General features: G+C 46.9%; 1 protein-coding gene across 1 annotated transcript; it reads left to right on the top strand.

Moving 5' to 3' along the window:
- Positions 1 to 26: 26 nt before the first annotated feature.
- PROKR1 (prokineticin receptor 1) lies at positions 27 to 13234 on the top strand. Its single transcript, XM_006151294.3, has 3 exons — positions 27 to 476; positions 2273 to 2913; positions 12133 to 13234. The coding sequence occupies exons 2-3, from the start codon at positions 2429 to 2431 to the stop codon at positions 12827 to 12829; spliced, it is 1182 nt and encodes a 393-aa protein (XP_006151356.1). The 5' UTR covers positions 27 to 476; positions 2273 to 2428; the 3' UTR covers positions 12830 to 13234.
- Positions 13235 to 14473: the final 1239 nt, after the last annotated feature.

Here is a 14473-nt window from a genome sequence, read left to right as displayed (position 1 = left end):
GGGGAGCCCTGCCCAGAGCGCGGGCGCCCTCGTCCTCGCAGGAAGGCGCACCCCGCCTGCCCCTCGCAGCCACCCACACTCCGCCTCCGGGCGGACCCCGGCTTTTCAGCCGCACGCGTGCCCGAAGACCCCCGCCCCGTCTGTGCACCGGCTTCGAACCTGACACTAGCGCCGCCTGGAGCCTTGCGGACCGGGACCGAACACGCCTCCCCCGACCCGGAGCGTCCCGCGGCCACCGGGGGCGGGGCAGCGGGCAAGGGGCGGGCCCGGGCCAGAGGTGGCGGAGCCCAGGCTCTCTGGAACTGCAGCCGAGGCGCAAACGCAACTCCGAGTGGAGCCGGGAAAGAGCCCCAAGAACAGGAGAAAGAGAGAAGGGCTCTGTCCCCTTCCTGCCGGTCTCCGGGAGCAGCGTCTATTGTCGCCACCCCAGAATAAAGAACCCTGCGCCGCACTCGCTGGGCGCCGGGATGCCGCAGGTACTCGAGCGCGCTCCCGGGGAGATGCTGGGGACCCGCGCGCACAGGCGGCCGGGGGGCTGCGGAGGCTTTTGAGTGGGGAGGGGGCTTTTCAAGAAACTCGGCTCTTGTGCATTTCTTCAGGAGAGCCAGACTCCCCTCCATCTGTCCTCAGGCAGAACTGCCCAGGCTGCGAGGAGAAAGTTGGGAGCGAGAGGTCTCTCCGGAGGGGCTTCAAAGAGAACTAGGAGTGGGGCTTCTCCCGGGGAAGTGGGAATAAAGGAGGAAAGACTGCAAGACAGTTTCTTCCTAAATCCTGTCTCCTAAGGCCCACGCCCTCAGAAGTTTGTTATTCTTAGCTTTTAAAATCCGACTTTGAGCCTTCAGGGTAGCATGGCTGTGGGGGTCCCCTCCAAAGGTGGCATTTGCCCCTGAGACATGCACAGCCTGCAAGGAGTGAGCCGCCCCGGAGGACTGCAGAGTACAGCAGGGCCTCCAAAGCTGATCCCGCTGGTTTTCCAGCTCTGGCTTCTGCTCCTCATCCCTGACAGAGGCAGAGGACAGGGCCTGAGCCAAGGAGGACTTAGCGTTAGGATGAGAGAAAAGATTGGGGTGAGCTTCATGGGACGCAGAGGGACTTTAGCCCTGGCCCTGGAAGACAGGCTCCAGATGGCAGCCTTTGAGGACTGTGGGCAGCAGGCCTTCCTGGGGGCTTTCCCCATGTCTTCCTTGCCCAGAAACCTCAGGTGTGCCATTCTTCACTTCTCTTCTGCCTTTCAAGATGCTCTCTAGAACCCAGCACCCCTCTTATATCCCAGCTCCTGGTGGTTGCTTTTGGCTCTGCAGGGGACTGCATAGGGGCAGGGAACTGGGGAGTCAGGTGTCCCTCTGTCCCTAGTGGTGCTGACACACCTTCCTCTCTCCTCCCAGCCCCATCCTGTGGTGTGGTGGGGTCTTTGTCGCAAGGTTTCCCTCTCCTTCCGTGCGGATGACAGAGGAGGCCTGAGTACCAAAAGTTATTCTTTGCAGTTCTGGGGTGTAACACCCTCCCTCTCTAGGGAGCGTTGTGCTTTACTGATTTATTGATCCCCTGCCTGGAAGACAGTTGAAACCCTGCGTGTTTAAGCTGTTTGCCTCAGGACACACAGCCAGCCAAGGAAGCATTTCACTACAGTCTCCTTTCCAGCCCACTTAGAGAAACTGTGACTAGCACCACAGCCTCTGCGCGGGGACGGGTCTTGGTAAGTGCTGTGCTGGCTATTAGGGTCACAGGGGATTTTGAAGCCCTGCAAAGAATGGGGTGGGGACTGCTAGACTGACTCTGATTTTAGAGCCATACTTTGCCTGAAGGCCAGCTCAGGAAGAGCAGACAGCAGTTGTCTCAAAGGCTTCAATGCCAGTCAGAGTCATTTCTATTAACCCCCTGGAAAGGGGCTATTGTTATTACCCAACGAGACAATCCCATAAGGACAAGGCTGTCCAGTCAGAGAATGGAATTTGACCAGGTTACTTCTGTTCTTCGCAGCCTTCCCATACTTCCAACTTTGGTCCTTGAGAAAAAGTGCATCGTTTCCGAGTTTTCAGTGGAACAGACATAACCTGAACCAGGGCCCGCTTTGTCCCTATGGCGATCCAGCCTTTCCTAAGTGGGTGTGTGGTTTGCATTTATCTGTGTTCTCTCATTCATTCTTGATTTCTACTTCAGCACCCCACCTTCCTTCTCATCAGGTGGTTGATGGGTCTGCTTAGGTACAGGATGATTTTAATTTTGGCCAGGTTCATGTTGATATTTGGCCTACTGTTTATGTCTTTCAAAGGTTTCGAATGGAGCTCAGATAATGCACCCCAAAGACGCTAGCAAGGGCACAGACACATTAAGGGAGAGCTGAGTGTCAGCAGAAAGGGGAGACATCAGCCTTGCAGACATCACTCAGAGGATTCCAGCAGGTTCACCCACAGCACTTCCTGGCCAGATGGCGATCACCATGAGGGTCATGGATGAGAATGCCACCAACACCTCCACCAACTTCCTTTCTATGCTTGATCTCCACGAAGACCAAGCTGCCTCCCTCCCTTTCAACTTCAGCTATGGAGACTATGATATGCCCTTGGATGATGAGGAGGATGTCACCAATTCCCAGACTTTCTTTGCTGCCAAGATTGTCATTGGCATGGCCCTGGTGGGCATCATGCTGGTCTGTGGCATCGGCAACTTCATTTTTATTGCTGCCCTGGTCCGCTACAAGAAGCTGCGCAACCTCACCAACCTGCTTATTGCCAACCTGGCTGTCTCTGACTTCCTAGTGGCCATTGTCTGCTGCCCCTTTGAGATGGACTACTACGTGGTGCGCCAACTCTCCTGGGAGCACGGTCATGTCCTGTGTGCCTCCGTCAACTACCTGCGCACCGTGTCTCTCTATGTCTCCACAAATGCCCTGCTGGCCATCGCCATTGACAGGTGAGCACAAGGGTAGCAGGGGCAGCAAAGGCATTGCCATGGCCCCTTCCTTCATTGCAGTTGCAGATGATGAGAGGTAGCTGTATTCTTCAGAGACGGGGTTGCAGGAAGGACTCAAAAGTGTGCCCCAAAACTGATCAGGCAGTGAGTAGTTCTAGCTCTTTAGCTACGGTCAGCCAGGGGGCCATAGCGCCCCCTACAGTTGAGAAGTAGGAGGGCCTTTGGTCCTCCTCTATGGACTTGCTCTTTGATATTGTACCTGTTTGAGGGTCTAGAGGAGACACTAAGAGGAAGTCTTGAGGAACGAGTTCAAGTTGCAGGCATTTACCATTTGAGTCAACCTGAAAATCTTGAGGGAGTTTTCTATCTCATCAAGATTCTGCTGTTAAAACAGAATTTCCCACACCTGTTGATTTTTAAAATAAGATAGAGGGGTTTGTTCTGGAAAATGGGGGGGGTGGAGATGCTTACCTCTAACTTTGTTGTGGCTATTGTTGTGATAGTCCTTTGCACCTCTTCCTCCTCTGGAAAACGGGGGTGGGGGGGAGATGCTTACCTCTAACTTTGTTGTGGCTATTGTTGTGATAGTCCTTTGCACCTCTTCCTCCCTTTGCCTGCAACAGTGCAGCAGATCTGTTTCTAGGGATGGTAAATAAAATCACTAGGCACCTTCTGCTAATCTTTTTATATTAGTCTTTTCATTTAGTATGAACTTACATTTAGTATGAGCTAATGGGCCAGGGTGGTCTTTGTTCCCTAGGGGAAGTCTTTGCACAGTTGGGTTCTCATTACAAATTACCTTGTTACGGTCTACAGACACTTTCCCTGAGGGGCAAACCAGGCCTTAGTGAGCTTGGATCCGAACAACTTGTCTGTTTCCTTTAACCTAGAGATGTTGGAGCACACATGCTGTTTCTGTCCCATGGCCTCAGGGCTCTGGGGGGAAAGGTTTGACTTGGTCCTTGCAGTCAGGGCACCCTAGGCAGTGTTCTGAAGAGGAGCACAGGTAATAGAGTATATGTTCTAAAGCCACTGGCAGGGCCACGGGGGGTAGGATAACCTGGAAAAGGACTGCTCCTGGGGAAAAGGCGCTACTACCCCTGAGGGATAGAGCTGCCTCTTCTTTTCTCCAAGGAAGTAAGTCAAGGAGTTAGCAGCTTAAACAGCTTTTGGTCTGTCACTGATAGAAGGTGCTTGGGAGCGCCATCCTTGCAGACGGCTACTTGGCCAAGGACCACATGAGTCATGGAGCCCCACGGCATTCTGTCCACCTAGGCAAGGACCTCGGGTAAACCAAGAGAAGAAGCAAAATCAGGTGGAGTATTTGCCTCCTAAGTTCCCTTCAGAGCTACCAAGAGAGAGTTCCAGAGACTTTGTCTCTGACATCTCTTCTGAAATAGAGACTGCCATCATCTTAGCTCATGAACAGGACAAAGCATACAGGGTCATGTCCTGAAGCTTCATGTTAGCAAGACATCGTTTTTCTGGACGGTGTTCTCGGCCACCAAAGGTGGAGTAGATAGCTGGGTGAGGTAGTGCACACCTGTAATCCCACTGACTCAGGAGGCAGAGGCAGGAGGATCTCAAGTTCGAAGACAGCCAAGGCAACACAGCAAGACCTTGTCTAAAACAAAACAAAACAAAACAAAAAACCAAAAAGTGATGTAGAAAGGTCTCTGCTATCGACTGGGGCCATGTTCCTTGGGTAAAACCCATTTTTCATGTAGGGACCTCCTTGTTGAAAGGGGTAACAACTACAGGAAAGAACAGCTTCAAGCTGGAAGAAAGCTAAGGTAAACTAAAAGGCATCAGGTTATTTTGAACCTGTAAGAGGCAATATCTGTGTCAATCGATCTACCGAACCCCTTCGAACTCACCTCCTACTTTCACACAAAACTTAGCTTGTCTAAAATGCTGCAGGCATTTCTCTTGAGTATGAGTTTACACCACACAAATTAGATACAATAAGAGATGAACTGGGGGACTGCTTAGTATCATGGGGATTGCTACTGTTTAGAGCGGAGCCGTGATTGGAAACTTGTACCCAGACACTGAGGAGACACTGTGTGCTCGTCTTGGGCCATCCAGTGGCCTTGGCTGACAAACTGGCTCATCCAATGCAGGAGGTTCTTTTTTTCAATGTGTGTGATCTTTGCTTCAAAATATTGTGTGTATTGTCACTCATTTCAATTGTGTGGTTAGGAATCACTGACTTTTGTCTGTTCTCATGTATTCTTTAGGATTTGCTCAGTGATTTCCAAGTTTGATTTGGGCAACCAATTTTTATTTTGCTAGAATGCATACAGTTATAAAAATGCCTTTGCTTTTGTTTAATAAAATTTCTGTCGGAGTGTTGGGAGTTACTCTGCCCGAGTTTAAGTTCTTGCTGAACCACCTGTTAGGCATGGGGCCTTAAGTCAGTCAAATAATATTATTCGGTGAACCTACATATGTCTCTCTGCCTCACTTTTTTCATCTATCATATGTGATAGTAAGAAAATTGAATGTACTGGATTGTTTTGAGGATGAAATGAAATAATACATATACATGTAACAGTGTTCAGAACAGAATAAGCACTGAGCACACAGTAGATATAATAATTTTGTAATTCTTAAATTAATCTTCGAAGAAAAATGACTACAACAACAATAAACCCAGGTAAACTAAGGAAGGTTTCTGGTCCACTAGCATCTCTGTTTTCATCAAAATTATTATTATTATTTTTTAAAGATTTTCTCCATAAGACACATGTGCTTGCCAGAGACAAGAGAGAGGGAAAGTGAGAAAGTACCTCCCAGGGGGGTGGCCACACCAAAATCCCTTCTCTTCCATTCTCCCCCTTGGGATTTTGGGCATGCATGCACATGTGCCAGTGTGTTTTTTAAGCCACCGGGTCTGAGACTTAAACTGTAGAGCTGGCTATGGGATCCACATCCTTAACCACCTTGCCATCTGCTGGCCCTGAAATAATTGCTTTTATGATGTGATTTGAAAAATAACAACAACACAGTGTTTCTAAGAAAGAGCAGAACAGAATTATTCATCTTTTACCTACTTGGATTTCTCTGTTTCTATTATTAGTTCCATTGTTTTCCTGGGTGTGTGAACTAGAAAGCCCCCTTTGTCCAGGTAGCTCTCTCCCCTTCTCCAGCATTCATTCAATTTCCAGGTCCTGACAGTACTCATCCCTGCCCCCACCTTGTTCACTCAGAGCTGGATGATCAGAGTTTGCTCTTGCTTTTCATGCTTTCAGTGTCTCCTGACTGCCCCTCTGCCAACCCAACTTCCCCCATGGTCCATTCTCAAGTTGTGCATTCATTCAAGTTCATCCTCATTCATTCATCCATGCATTCAGTCAAATATGCACTTTTATAGAGTGACTATGACATAATTTACAGATTCTCTTCCAAGTACTGGGGGTATGAAACCAAGTATGACAAAAATCTCCTTGCCTCATGGAGCTTATACCCAAAAGATGAAGGGAGTCAGGCAAACAGAAGAAAGAAAGGTTATTTCAGAAGTGAAAAATACACTGAGCTAAATCAAACACACACACACACACACACACACACACACACACACACGCTGAGAGTGGAATAGTGGAATCTCTAGATGTGTAGTCAAGAGAGGTATTTCAGAGGAGATATCTGAACCAACCTCTGGGGGTGGAAAAAGCCTACTTTGTGAAGACCAGGAGAAAGCATTCCAGACAAAGGGAATTAAATTGCAAAGGCCCTGAGGACTTAATAGGTTTGGAACAAACCTGATGGGTTCTAAGAACAGAGAAGGCCCCTGCAGCCCAAAGGAAATAAGCAAGGCTGCTGCAGAATTAATCTTCTGTCTTGTACCCAGGTTTTCTCTTTTGCTTAAAAGATCTCTAGCTCCGTTGCCTAGAAAGCATAGCGCAGACCCCTTGGCCTGCTCTTCCAATCTTTTATTTTCTAGCCCCAGACTGCCTCCTAGCCTCATGCTAATGAAATATATTTATGTGCTATTTTTCAAAAAATGATTGCAACCTTTTTAAAACTGTCATCTCAACTTTTTATATTTCTATTCACTCATTAGGGTGAAGTTTTATGAAAATTCTATTAGGTGCTCAGAATTCACAGACAGCAAACGTTTATAAAAGAAGTAAAATGTGATCACCAATCTCAGGGAGCTTATCATAGAGTGGGTACAGGAAGAGGAGAACTAACACAGGTATAGGGGAGAACTAACACTCACGGAACAGCTGAAGAATAGGTAAGGATAACATTTACATGAAACTTAGAGAACTTAGAGAAGTCAGAGGAGGCTTAACTGGCCTTCAACAAATAAAGACTAGCTAAGGAGAGGAAAGATTTCCAAGAGGGTAAACCAGTGTTTGCCCAAGCCTAGAAGTGAGTGTGAAGTGCCTTGTGGAAGTATGTCAGGCAGGCCAAGGACCATGAGAGTACAGATCAGAAACGACAGGGTTATATTACAGAAAATCTCAAATCCAGGCCTAGAAAGACCTGATGCCAGAAGGGAGCTGAAAAAGATCATGAGAGAACTTGGTTTTCCTACATCTGGGCTTCCTCTTTGATGTGGAGATACCCATCCTGTTGTTGAGGTGTGTCTCTAGGATCCCATAGCAGTTGGGGTTCTGGAAGAGCCTCCCTTCCTGAGGCTATGGATCAGTCTGTGTACTCATCTGAAGCCTCTCCTCTTCTGTCTTGATGAGACCAGTGAAGGCTCGAGTAACCTTTCCCCACTCAGAAAGCACAAATTTGCCCCAGTGAACTCATTGGTGAGTCTCAGCATTCTCTATCCCATGACTGGCCTTACAGCTTCTGGGATTACCATCAACATGATTAGATCTGGGGATATGGACAGAGGGGTCCCAAAGGTCCTTTGCTTAATCACCTAGCCCACTATCATCACACGATTACTACGTGAACATTTCTGTGTTCAACAGTTTTTGTTACTTGTTCTCTGAGAACTGTTGGCTCTGGATGGATCTGGACCCAGGCTACTGTAGTGGTGACACTCAGGGCAAGGCCAAGGCAGACTCATAAGCAGAGAAAAGGAGCTGTCAATGGTCTGACCCTTTCTTGGAACATCAATATGTAGAACCAACTACGATGGAGAGTAAACAGAAAGGCTGTTAGGATGCCAGGAAGGCGGGAAGATGGGACTTGCTTGTTCTTGCTGAAAAGGGAGAGGCCAAGGCCCATGGGAAAGGCCACTGGATTTGCAGCAAGATATGGATCTGAGTCCTGGTTCTGTCAGTTTCTAGCTATGTGGCTTTGGCAGGTTATTTAACTTTGCCAAGCCTCAGTTTACTCATCTGTAAAATGAGAATCTTCGCTCTCTTACCTACCTCATAGGGTTGAGATTATCTCATTAAAAAGGCAGATTTAAAAATACTCCATAAATGGTAAACTTCTTTATAAACATAAGCAAGTATCGCTACTTCTAGAGTTCTGAATTTCTGATCCTGGCATAGCCACAGCCGATAGAAATCTTCAACACATTTCTGCAGTTTGCCTGTTGGTAAATGTATCAGCATGGTCTCTTGCACAGCTCATGGCACCAACCCTGGAAGTAGAGTTAGGGTGATGTCAGAGACAGCCAGGATGAAATAACTATCTGATGGGTAGCCACAGATTACTCTGAAGATTATCTGTGATGTAAAGAGCTGGATCCAATAAAACAGAAAGTTATAGAAGACTTGCAAATGCAGTATTTGCCAAAAAAAGGTAAAGAAAAATTGTTGTGTATACACAATAGCTCTGGGGGCGGGGAAGCATTGTAAGGTACTATAGTTTTTTTACATCAATAATTTGTTGTTTGTATATAGTGTGTTATTGGAGCCTCATAGTATCCAGGAGAGATTCCCATTTTACAGAAGAGAGAATTGAATTTGAATTTATAAGGCTCAAATTTCCATAGCAAACTTGTGGCAAAGTTGGGATCAGATTCTTGGTCTCATGGGTTTTAAATCAGTGTTCTTTTCCTAAGTGTTCATTGAAAACACACTCTGAGCTTGAAACGTGATAGAGACTTAGGAGGTTGCTACTGGGACAAGAAGAAATAGACTTTTACAGTTGGTGCCCACGGAGGATTGGTTCCAGGACCCCCCATGATACCCCAATCCATGGATGCATAAGTCTCTTACATAAAATGGTGTAATGTTTGCATATAACCTACACATATCCTCCTGTATACTTTAAATCATTTCTAGGTTACATCTAATACCTAATACAATGCAAGCAGTTGTTATACTGTATTAAGTTTCTTATTTATATTTGAAATTTTTTTAGACTTTTGCCACAGGGTACGTGAGAGAAAGTGAGAAATCATCCCTTATCCCTCAGGAGAGATGGTCATGCTGCATGCAATCCCTTCTCCATTCTCTTCTTGGCATTTTGGGCATGCATACACATGTGCCTGGAGTGATTTTCAAGTCACTGGGTCTAGGACTCAAACTGTGGAGTCAGCCATGTGGGATCCTGCACTTCAACCACCACGACACCTCCTGACCCCTTATTGGTATTATTTTTAATTGTTGTATTGTTATTTAATTTCTTTCTGAAGAAATTTTATTTCTTCCATGAAAGAGAGAGACAAAGACAGAGAAGAGAGACACACAGAGTGAGTATTCCCAACAGAGCCTGGGCACCACAATCCACCCCCAGCTTTAGCCATCTCCAGATCATGGGCATGTGTGTGCCTGGCATACTCAGGAAGGTCTCTGGACATGAACTTGAGCTCTTCCAGTGTGGGTCAGCCTCACACACCACTGCATTTTTACTGCTGTGTCACGGTCTATCTTCCACTCCTGAGTATTATTTTAGTTGTTTATTTTGTGTGTGTGTGAGAGAGAAGCATCCTCAACATGATCCCACGGTGGGATCCTTCCCCTAGCTTCTCAGTCAACCAGAATCACGGGTGCACGCCGACACCTGGCAGGTACAGGTCGACCCGGGGACTGAGCCCCAGTCTTCCATGTGGCTTTCAGCATCACAGAGCATTGTGCTGCCACTGCACCACCAGGGCTGGGCCTCCAATGTATTTGATTTGCGGTTGAATCACGGATTGGGAGCCCACAGATACAGAAGGCTGACTGTATACAGTGAAAAATTTGTGTGGTGAACAGACATGAATATAAACATTTTCTTTGACAGAGTTATCATCCAAACATGGTGAGCTGGGGGCAGTGAGCCAGGGAGAGCAAAAGCACTAAACTCTTAGTTTTCACTATGAGTCAGCATATTTGATGCATTTGTTGCATCCAGAGAACCGTGGTCTCTGGAAAGGGCTCGGTGCACCTGCAGTGGCGATAGCCCTGGCAGAGCCCTGCAGACATTCCCACCTTACCCTCTAGCACTGGGAGATTGCTAGTCTGCCAGGGACAGTTGCTGGTGGCCAAGCATGGCAACCAGCTGAGTGTCCAGAAGATGGACTTAACCACCCAACTTCATCTAATATCTTCTGGGAGCTAAAAGAGGGTAGGCATTTCTCCAGTGATCTCTCTCAATGTCATTCAATGCATTTGGCTGCCTTTGTTATGGGAGAGGAACAAAAATAAAAAGAAAGAAAGAAAAAAAGAACCTCTTTCCAAATCCAAATCCTTTTTTTTGGGAGAGGTTTTTGCTATAGGGCATGTGTACTTGCCAGAAAGACAGAGACAGAGAGACCGAAAGCGAGAAATCACCCTCCGGGGGGGATGGTCACGCCACAATCCCTTCTCCTCCATTCTCCTCTCGGGATCTTGGGTATGCACACACACACATGCCTGGTGTGAGTTTTAAGCCACCGGGTCTGGGATGTGAACCGCGGTCAACCACATGGGAGTCCAGCGACATAGCCATTATGCTAACTGTTGGTCCCTCCAAATCCAAATCCTAAGAAAGAAGATCTTAAAGAGATTGGTTTCAAAGGAAATAATCAGTTTGCACTACCTGGGGTGAGCTGTGGACAAATGAAAATGTGTTTATTTCCAGTGTTGATTAGTCCATCACTCCCTCCCACTTCACTTCCCATCTTTCTCCTTCTCCAGCTTCTATCCCCTGCCAGACACAGTAAGTCTTCCAGGAAACTAGGGCTTTCTACATAAGTATGTGTACTCTCTCTGCAAAGGAGGCGGTCATACCGCACAAATGACTCACATCCCCCAGAAAGCATGCTCCTAGACCACTGGGGCAACAGCAGTGTGGTTTTCATTGGGAAGAACAAAAGCAGTATCTTTTACTGTCTGCTGCTTTGTGGGTAAAAAAGCACATTCACATATATTCTCAATCGATTTTCACATCACTCCTATGAGGTAGGGTTAAATATTTTCTGTCAAGGGTCCTGTGGTATACGATCTTGAGAATGTCACTCATCTCTCACCAGCCCTCATTTTTCTGCCTGAATAATGAGAGAAATGGCCACATGCTTTCCCTTCACCTTTACATGCAAAGCAATCACTTTAAAAATGTGGAATGAATAGGACCAGCAGTTGGCAAAATGGCTATGTTGCTGGACTCCCATGTAGTCGACCACGGTTCAAGTCCCGGACCTGGTGGCTTAAACTCATGCCAGCCACATGGGCGTGTGTGCCCAAGATCTTGAGAGGAGAATGGAGGAGAGGAGATTGAGGTGTGGCCTTCTCTCCTGGGGGGTGATTTCTCACTTTCTGTCTCTATCTTTCTCTATCTTTCTGGCAAGCACACGTGCCCTATAGCAAAAAACTCTGCAAAAAAATAAAATGTGGAATGAAGAAAAAACTTAGCTCCTACTTTCATTGGAAAGGGCCAATTCTCCTAGCATTTCAGAATTATTAAATATTTTTAGCTTAAGACTAATGTAAGTTAATTAGGATGACTAGCCTGGTAGCAGGGAGGACAAGGTATAGTGCCAATCTAGAAAGCAAATGGAAGTATTACTGCATTTAACAATAATTGTTACCATTTTTAAGTATATGCTAGGTTTACAACTGTGCCAGGATTAGTGCATACTTTTTCACATTTAATCTTTAAAATCAAACAAACAAAACTTTTGCAGATAAGGAAACTGAAGTTCAGACAGATTAAACAAAACTTGTCTGAGGCTGCACAACTAGTGAGAGGTGGAGCTAGGTTTGCATTCAGGTCTGCCTGTCCAGGAGGAGCCCACATATCATTTGATTGGTCTTCATCATGTTACAGAAATAGTATTATCATCTAGTCCTTCTTCCTTACAGTGACTGACTTTCATTTGTGTTCTCGCCCAAGGTATCTGGCCATTGTCCACCCGCTGAGACCAAGGATGAAGTTCCAAACAGCTACTGGCCTGATCGCCTTGGTGTGGACGGTGTCCATCCTCATCGCCATCCCTTCCGCCTATTTCACAACCGAAACGGTCCTCATTATTGTCAAGAGCCAGGAGAAGATCTTCTGTGGCCAGATCTGGCCAGTGGACCAGCAGGTCTACTACAAGTCCTACTTCCTTTTCATCTTCGGCATCGAGTTTGTGGGCCCTGTGGTCACCATGACCCTCTGCTATGCCAGGATCTCCCGGGAGCTCTGGTTCAAGGCGGTTCCTGGGTTCCAGACCGAGCAGATCCGGAAGCGGCTGCGTTGTCGCCGGAAGACGGTCCTGGTGCTCATGTGCATCCTGACTGCCTACGTGCTGTGCTGGGTGCCCTTCTATGGCTTCACCATCGTGCGTGACTTCTTCCCCACCGTGTTCGTGAAGGAGAAGCACTACTTGACCGCCTTCTATGTCGTCGAGTGTATCGCCATGAGCAACAGCATGATCAATACCCTGTGCTTTGTGACCGTCAAGAACAACACTATCAAGTACTTCAAGAAGATGGTGGTGCTCCAATGGAAGACTTCTTTCAACGGGAGCAAGTCCAGCGCAGACCTTGATCTCAAAACGGTGGGAATGCCTGCCACTGAAGAGGTGGACTGCATCAGATTAAAGTAACTCCATGGGCCTTGTAAAGTTTAAATGCAAGATGGGACCTTGGGGACACCGACCAATATGCTTGTAGACAAGCATCAACCAAGAATTTTTGGGTTGCTACAGAGGGCAGAGTAAGTGGGCAACTGTGTAAATACTGCATTCAAGAAACTCAAAATTTCTAAAACTGAACTATCTACGTACTGTCACCATGGCTGCCATTCATGATCTCATTTGTGCAAAGAATAGGCAGGGATGAAAGCTAGATATGCTGAGAACATTTAGTTGGCAAAATGAAATAGAGACTAAACCAAGGAAAATGCTGTGGTGTAGACAGTCTGGGATAAAGGGTTTTCAAAAGTGAACAAGGATCGGGAACCAGCAGTTAGCGTAATGGCTATGTCGCTGGACTCCCACGTAGTCGACCGCGGTTCGCGTCCCAGACCCGGTGGCTTAAAACTCACGCCGGGCGCATGTGCGTGCGTGCCCAAGATCCCGAGAGGAGAATGGAGGAGAAGGGATTGCGGCGTGACCATCCCCCCTGGGGGGTGATTTCTCGCTTTCTGTCTCTATGTCTCTCTCTCTGTCTGTCTGGCGAGCGCACGCACCCTATAGCGAAAATCTCTCCAAAAAAAAAAAAGTGAACAAGGATCTAGGACTGTAGTACATTTGTTCTTAGTGTGTGGGTGGCTATCTCTGGACCTTATCAGCTATTCATCAGGCATTGATCTCACCTATATCTGGGAGTATTCTTAGGCTTGAGTTTACTCCTAACATTTGCAAGGCTGGGGCAAGAATATGAAAGACTGCTGACTCTTTCTGCAGCCTTTCTCTTCTCATCCTTGGTTCTGACCATCACTGTGAAGACGTGACATACATGCACACGGATATCCAGTATTCACAGCCAAGTTATGTGTAAACTCTCCCTCCAAACTGCCCTGTGGGAGCCCTAAGGTCCAGGTCCATGCTCTTCACATACATAGTGGCCTCGTAATCAGGATGTTGGCCTCGGGGAGGAAGCCACACAGACTCTGGACACCATTTGGACAGGAAGGTATGGGGTTCTGGGTTCCTGGAGAAGTCTAGAGGAGAATGCCTATGTTCAGGCAGCCATGTCTCCATGGCTCCACAAACTTTCTGCCCTGGGAGGAAGGCAGGTGCAGGTAGAGAAGAGTCCAAACGACCTCTGAAAGCATGGAGGGCTCAGGGCAGTGGCTCAGGCTCTCCAGGTGTGAGGATAACACTGCTTCCACTTTCAGTTATTCTAGCTTGGACCAGTTAGGCTTCCCCTGCAGTCCTTCCCTTCCTTCTCACATCTCCCTGATTATGAAACATAGAATTTATGGAGACACACATATTGCCTCATGGATGTGGCCTAATTATAGGCTGTAACATAATCGGTAACTTTTACATTCACATCAGCTCTCAAATGTGATATGAAGATGTTCTCTCTCCTAATCAGACAGCCTGATAAGGTTCCTTCATTGGTATGATTTGAAGGCAAGATATCTTTATTGCTGGTGACTGAATCTGTCCTACTTATTATTGTTTTGAATTAAGACTTGTGTCTCTTTTAAAATGGAGTTAATATCTAGGAAGGATAAGCTGTCATATTTCTTCTCAGTATGAATAAAGTCATGAGATCCAGTGTCAGAGGATATAGGTCGC

Source organism: Tupaia chinensis, unplaced genomic scaffold (genome assembly GCF_000334495.1).
Source record: "Tupaia chinensis unplaced genomic scaffold, TupChi_1.0 Scaffold000316_1, whole genome shotgun sequence".
Lineage (NCBI taxonomy): Eukaryota > Metazoa > Chordata > Mammalia > Scandentia > Tupaiidae > Tupaia > Tupaia belangeri.
Note: the sequence above shows the minus strand (reverse complement) of the source record. Positions and strands in the feature narration are given on the sequence as shown.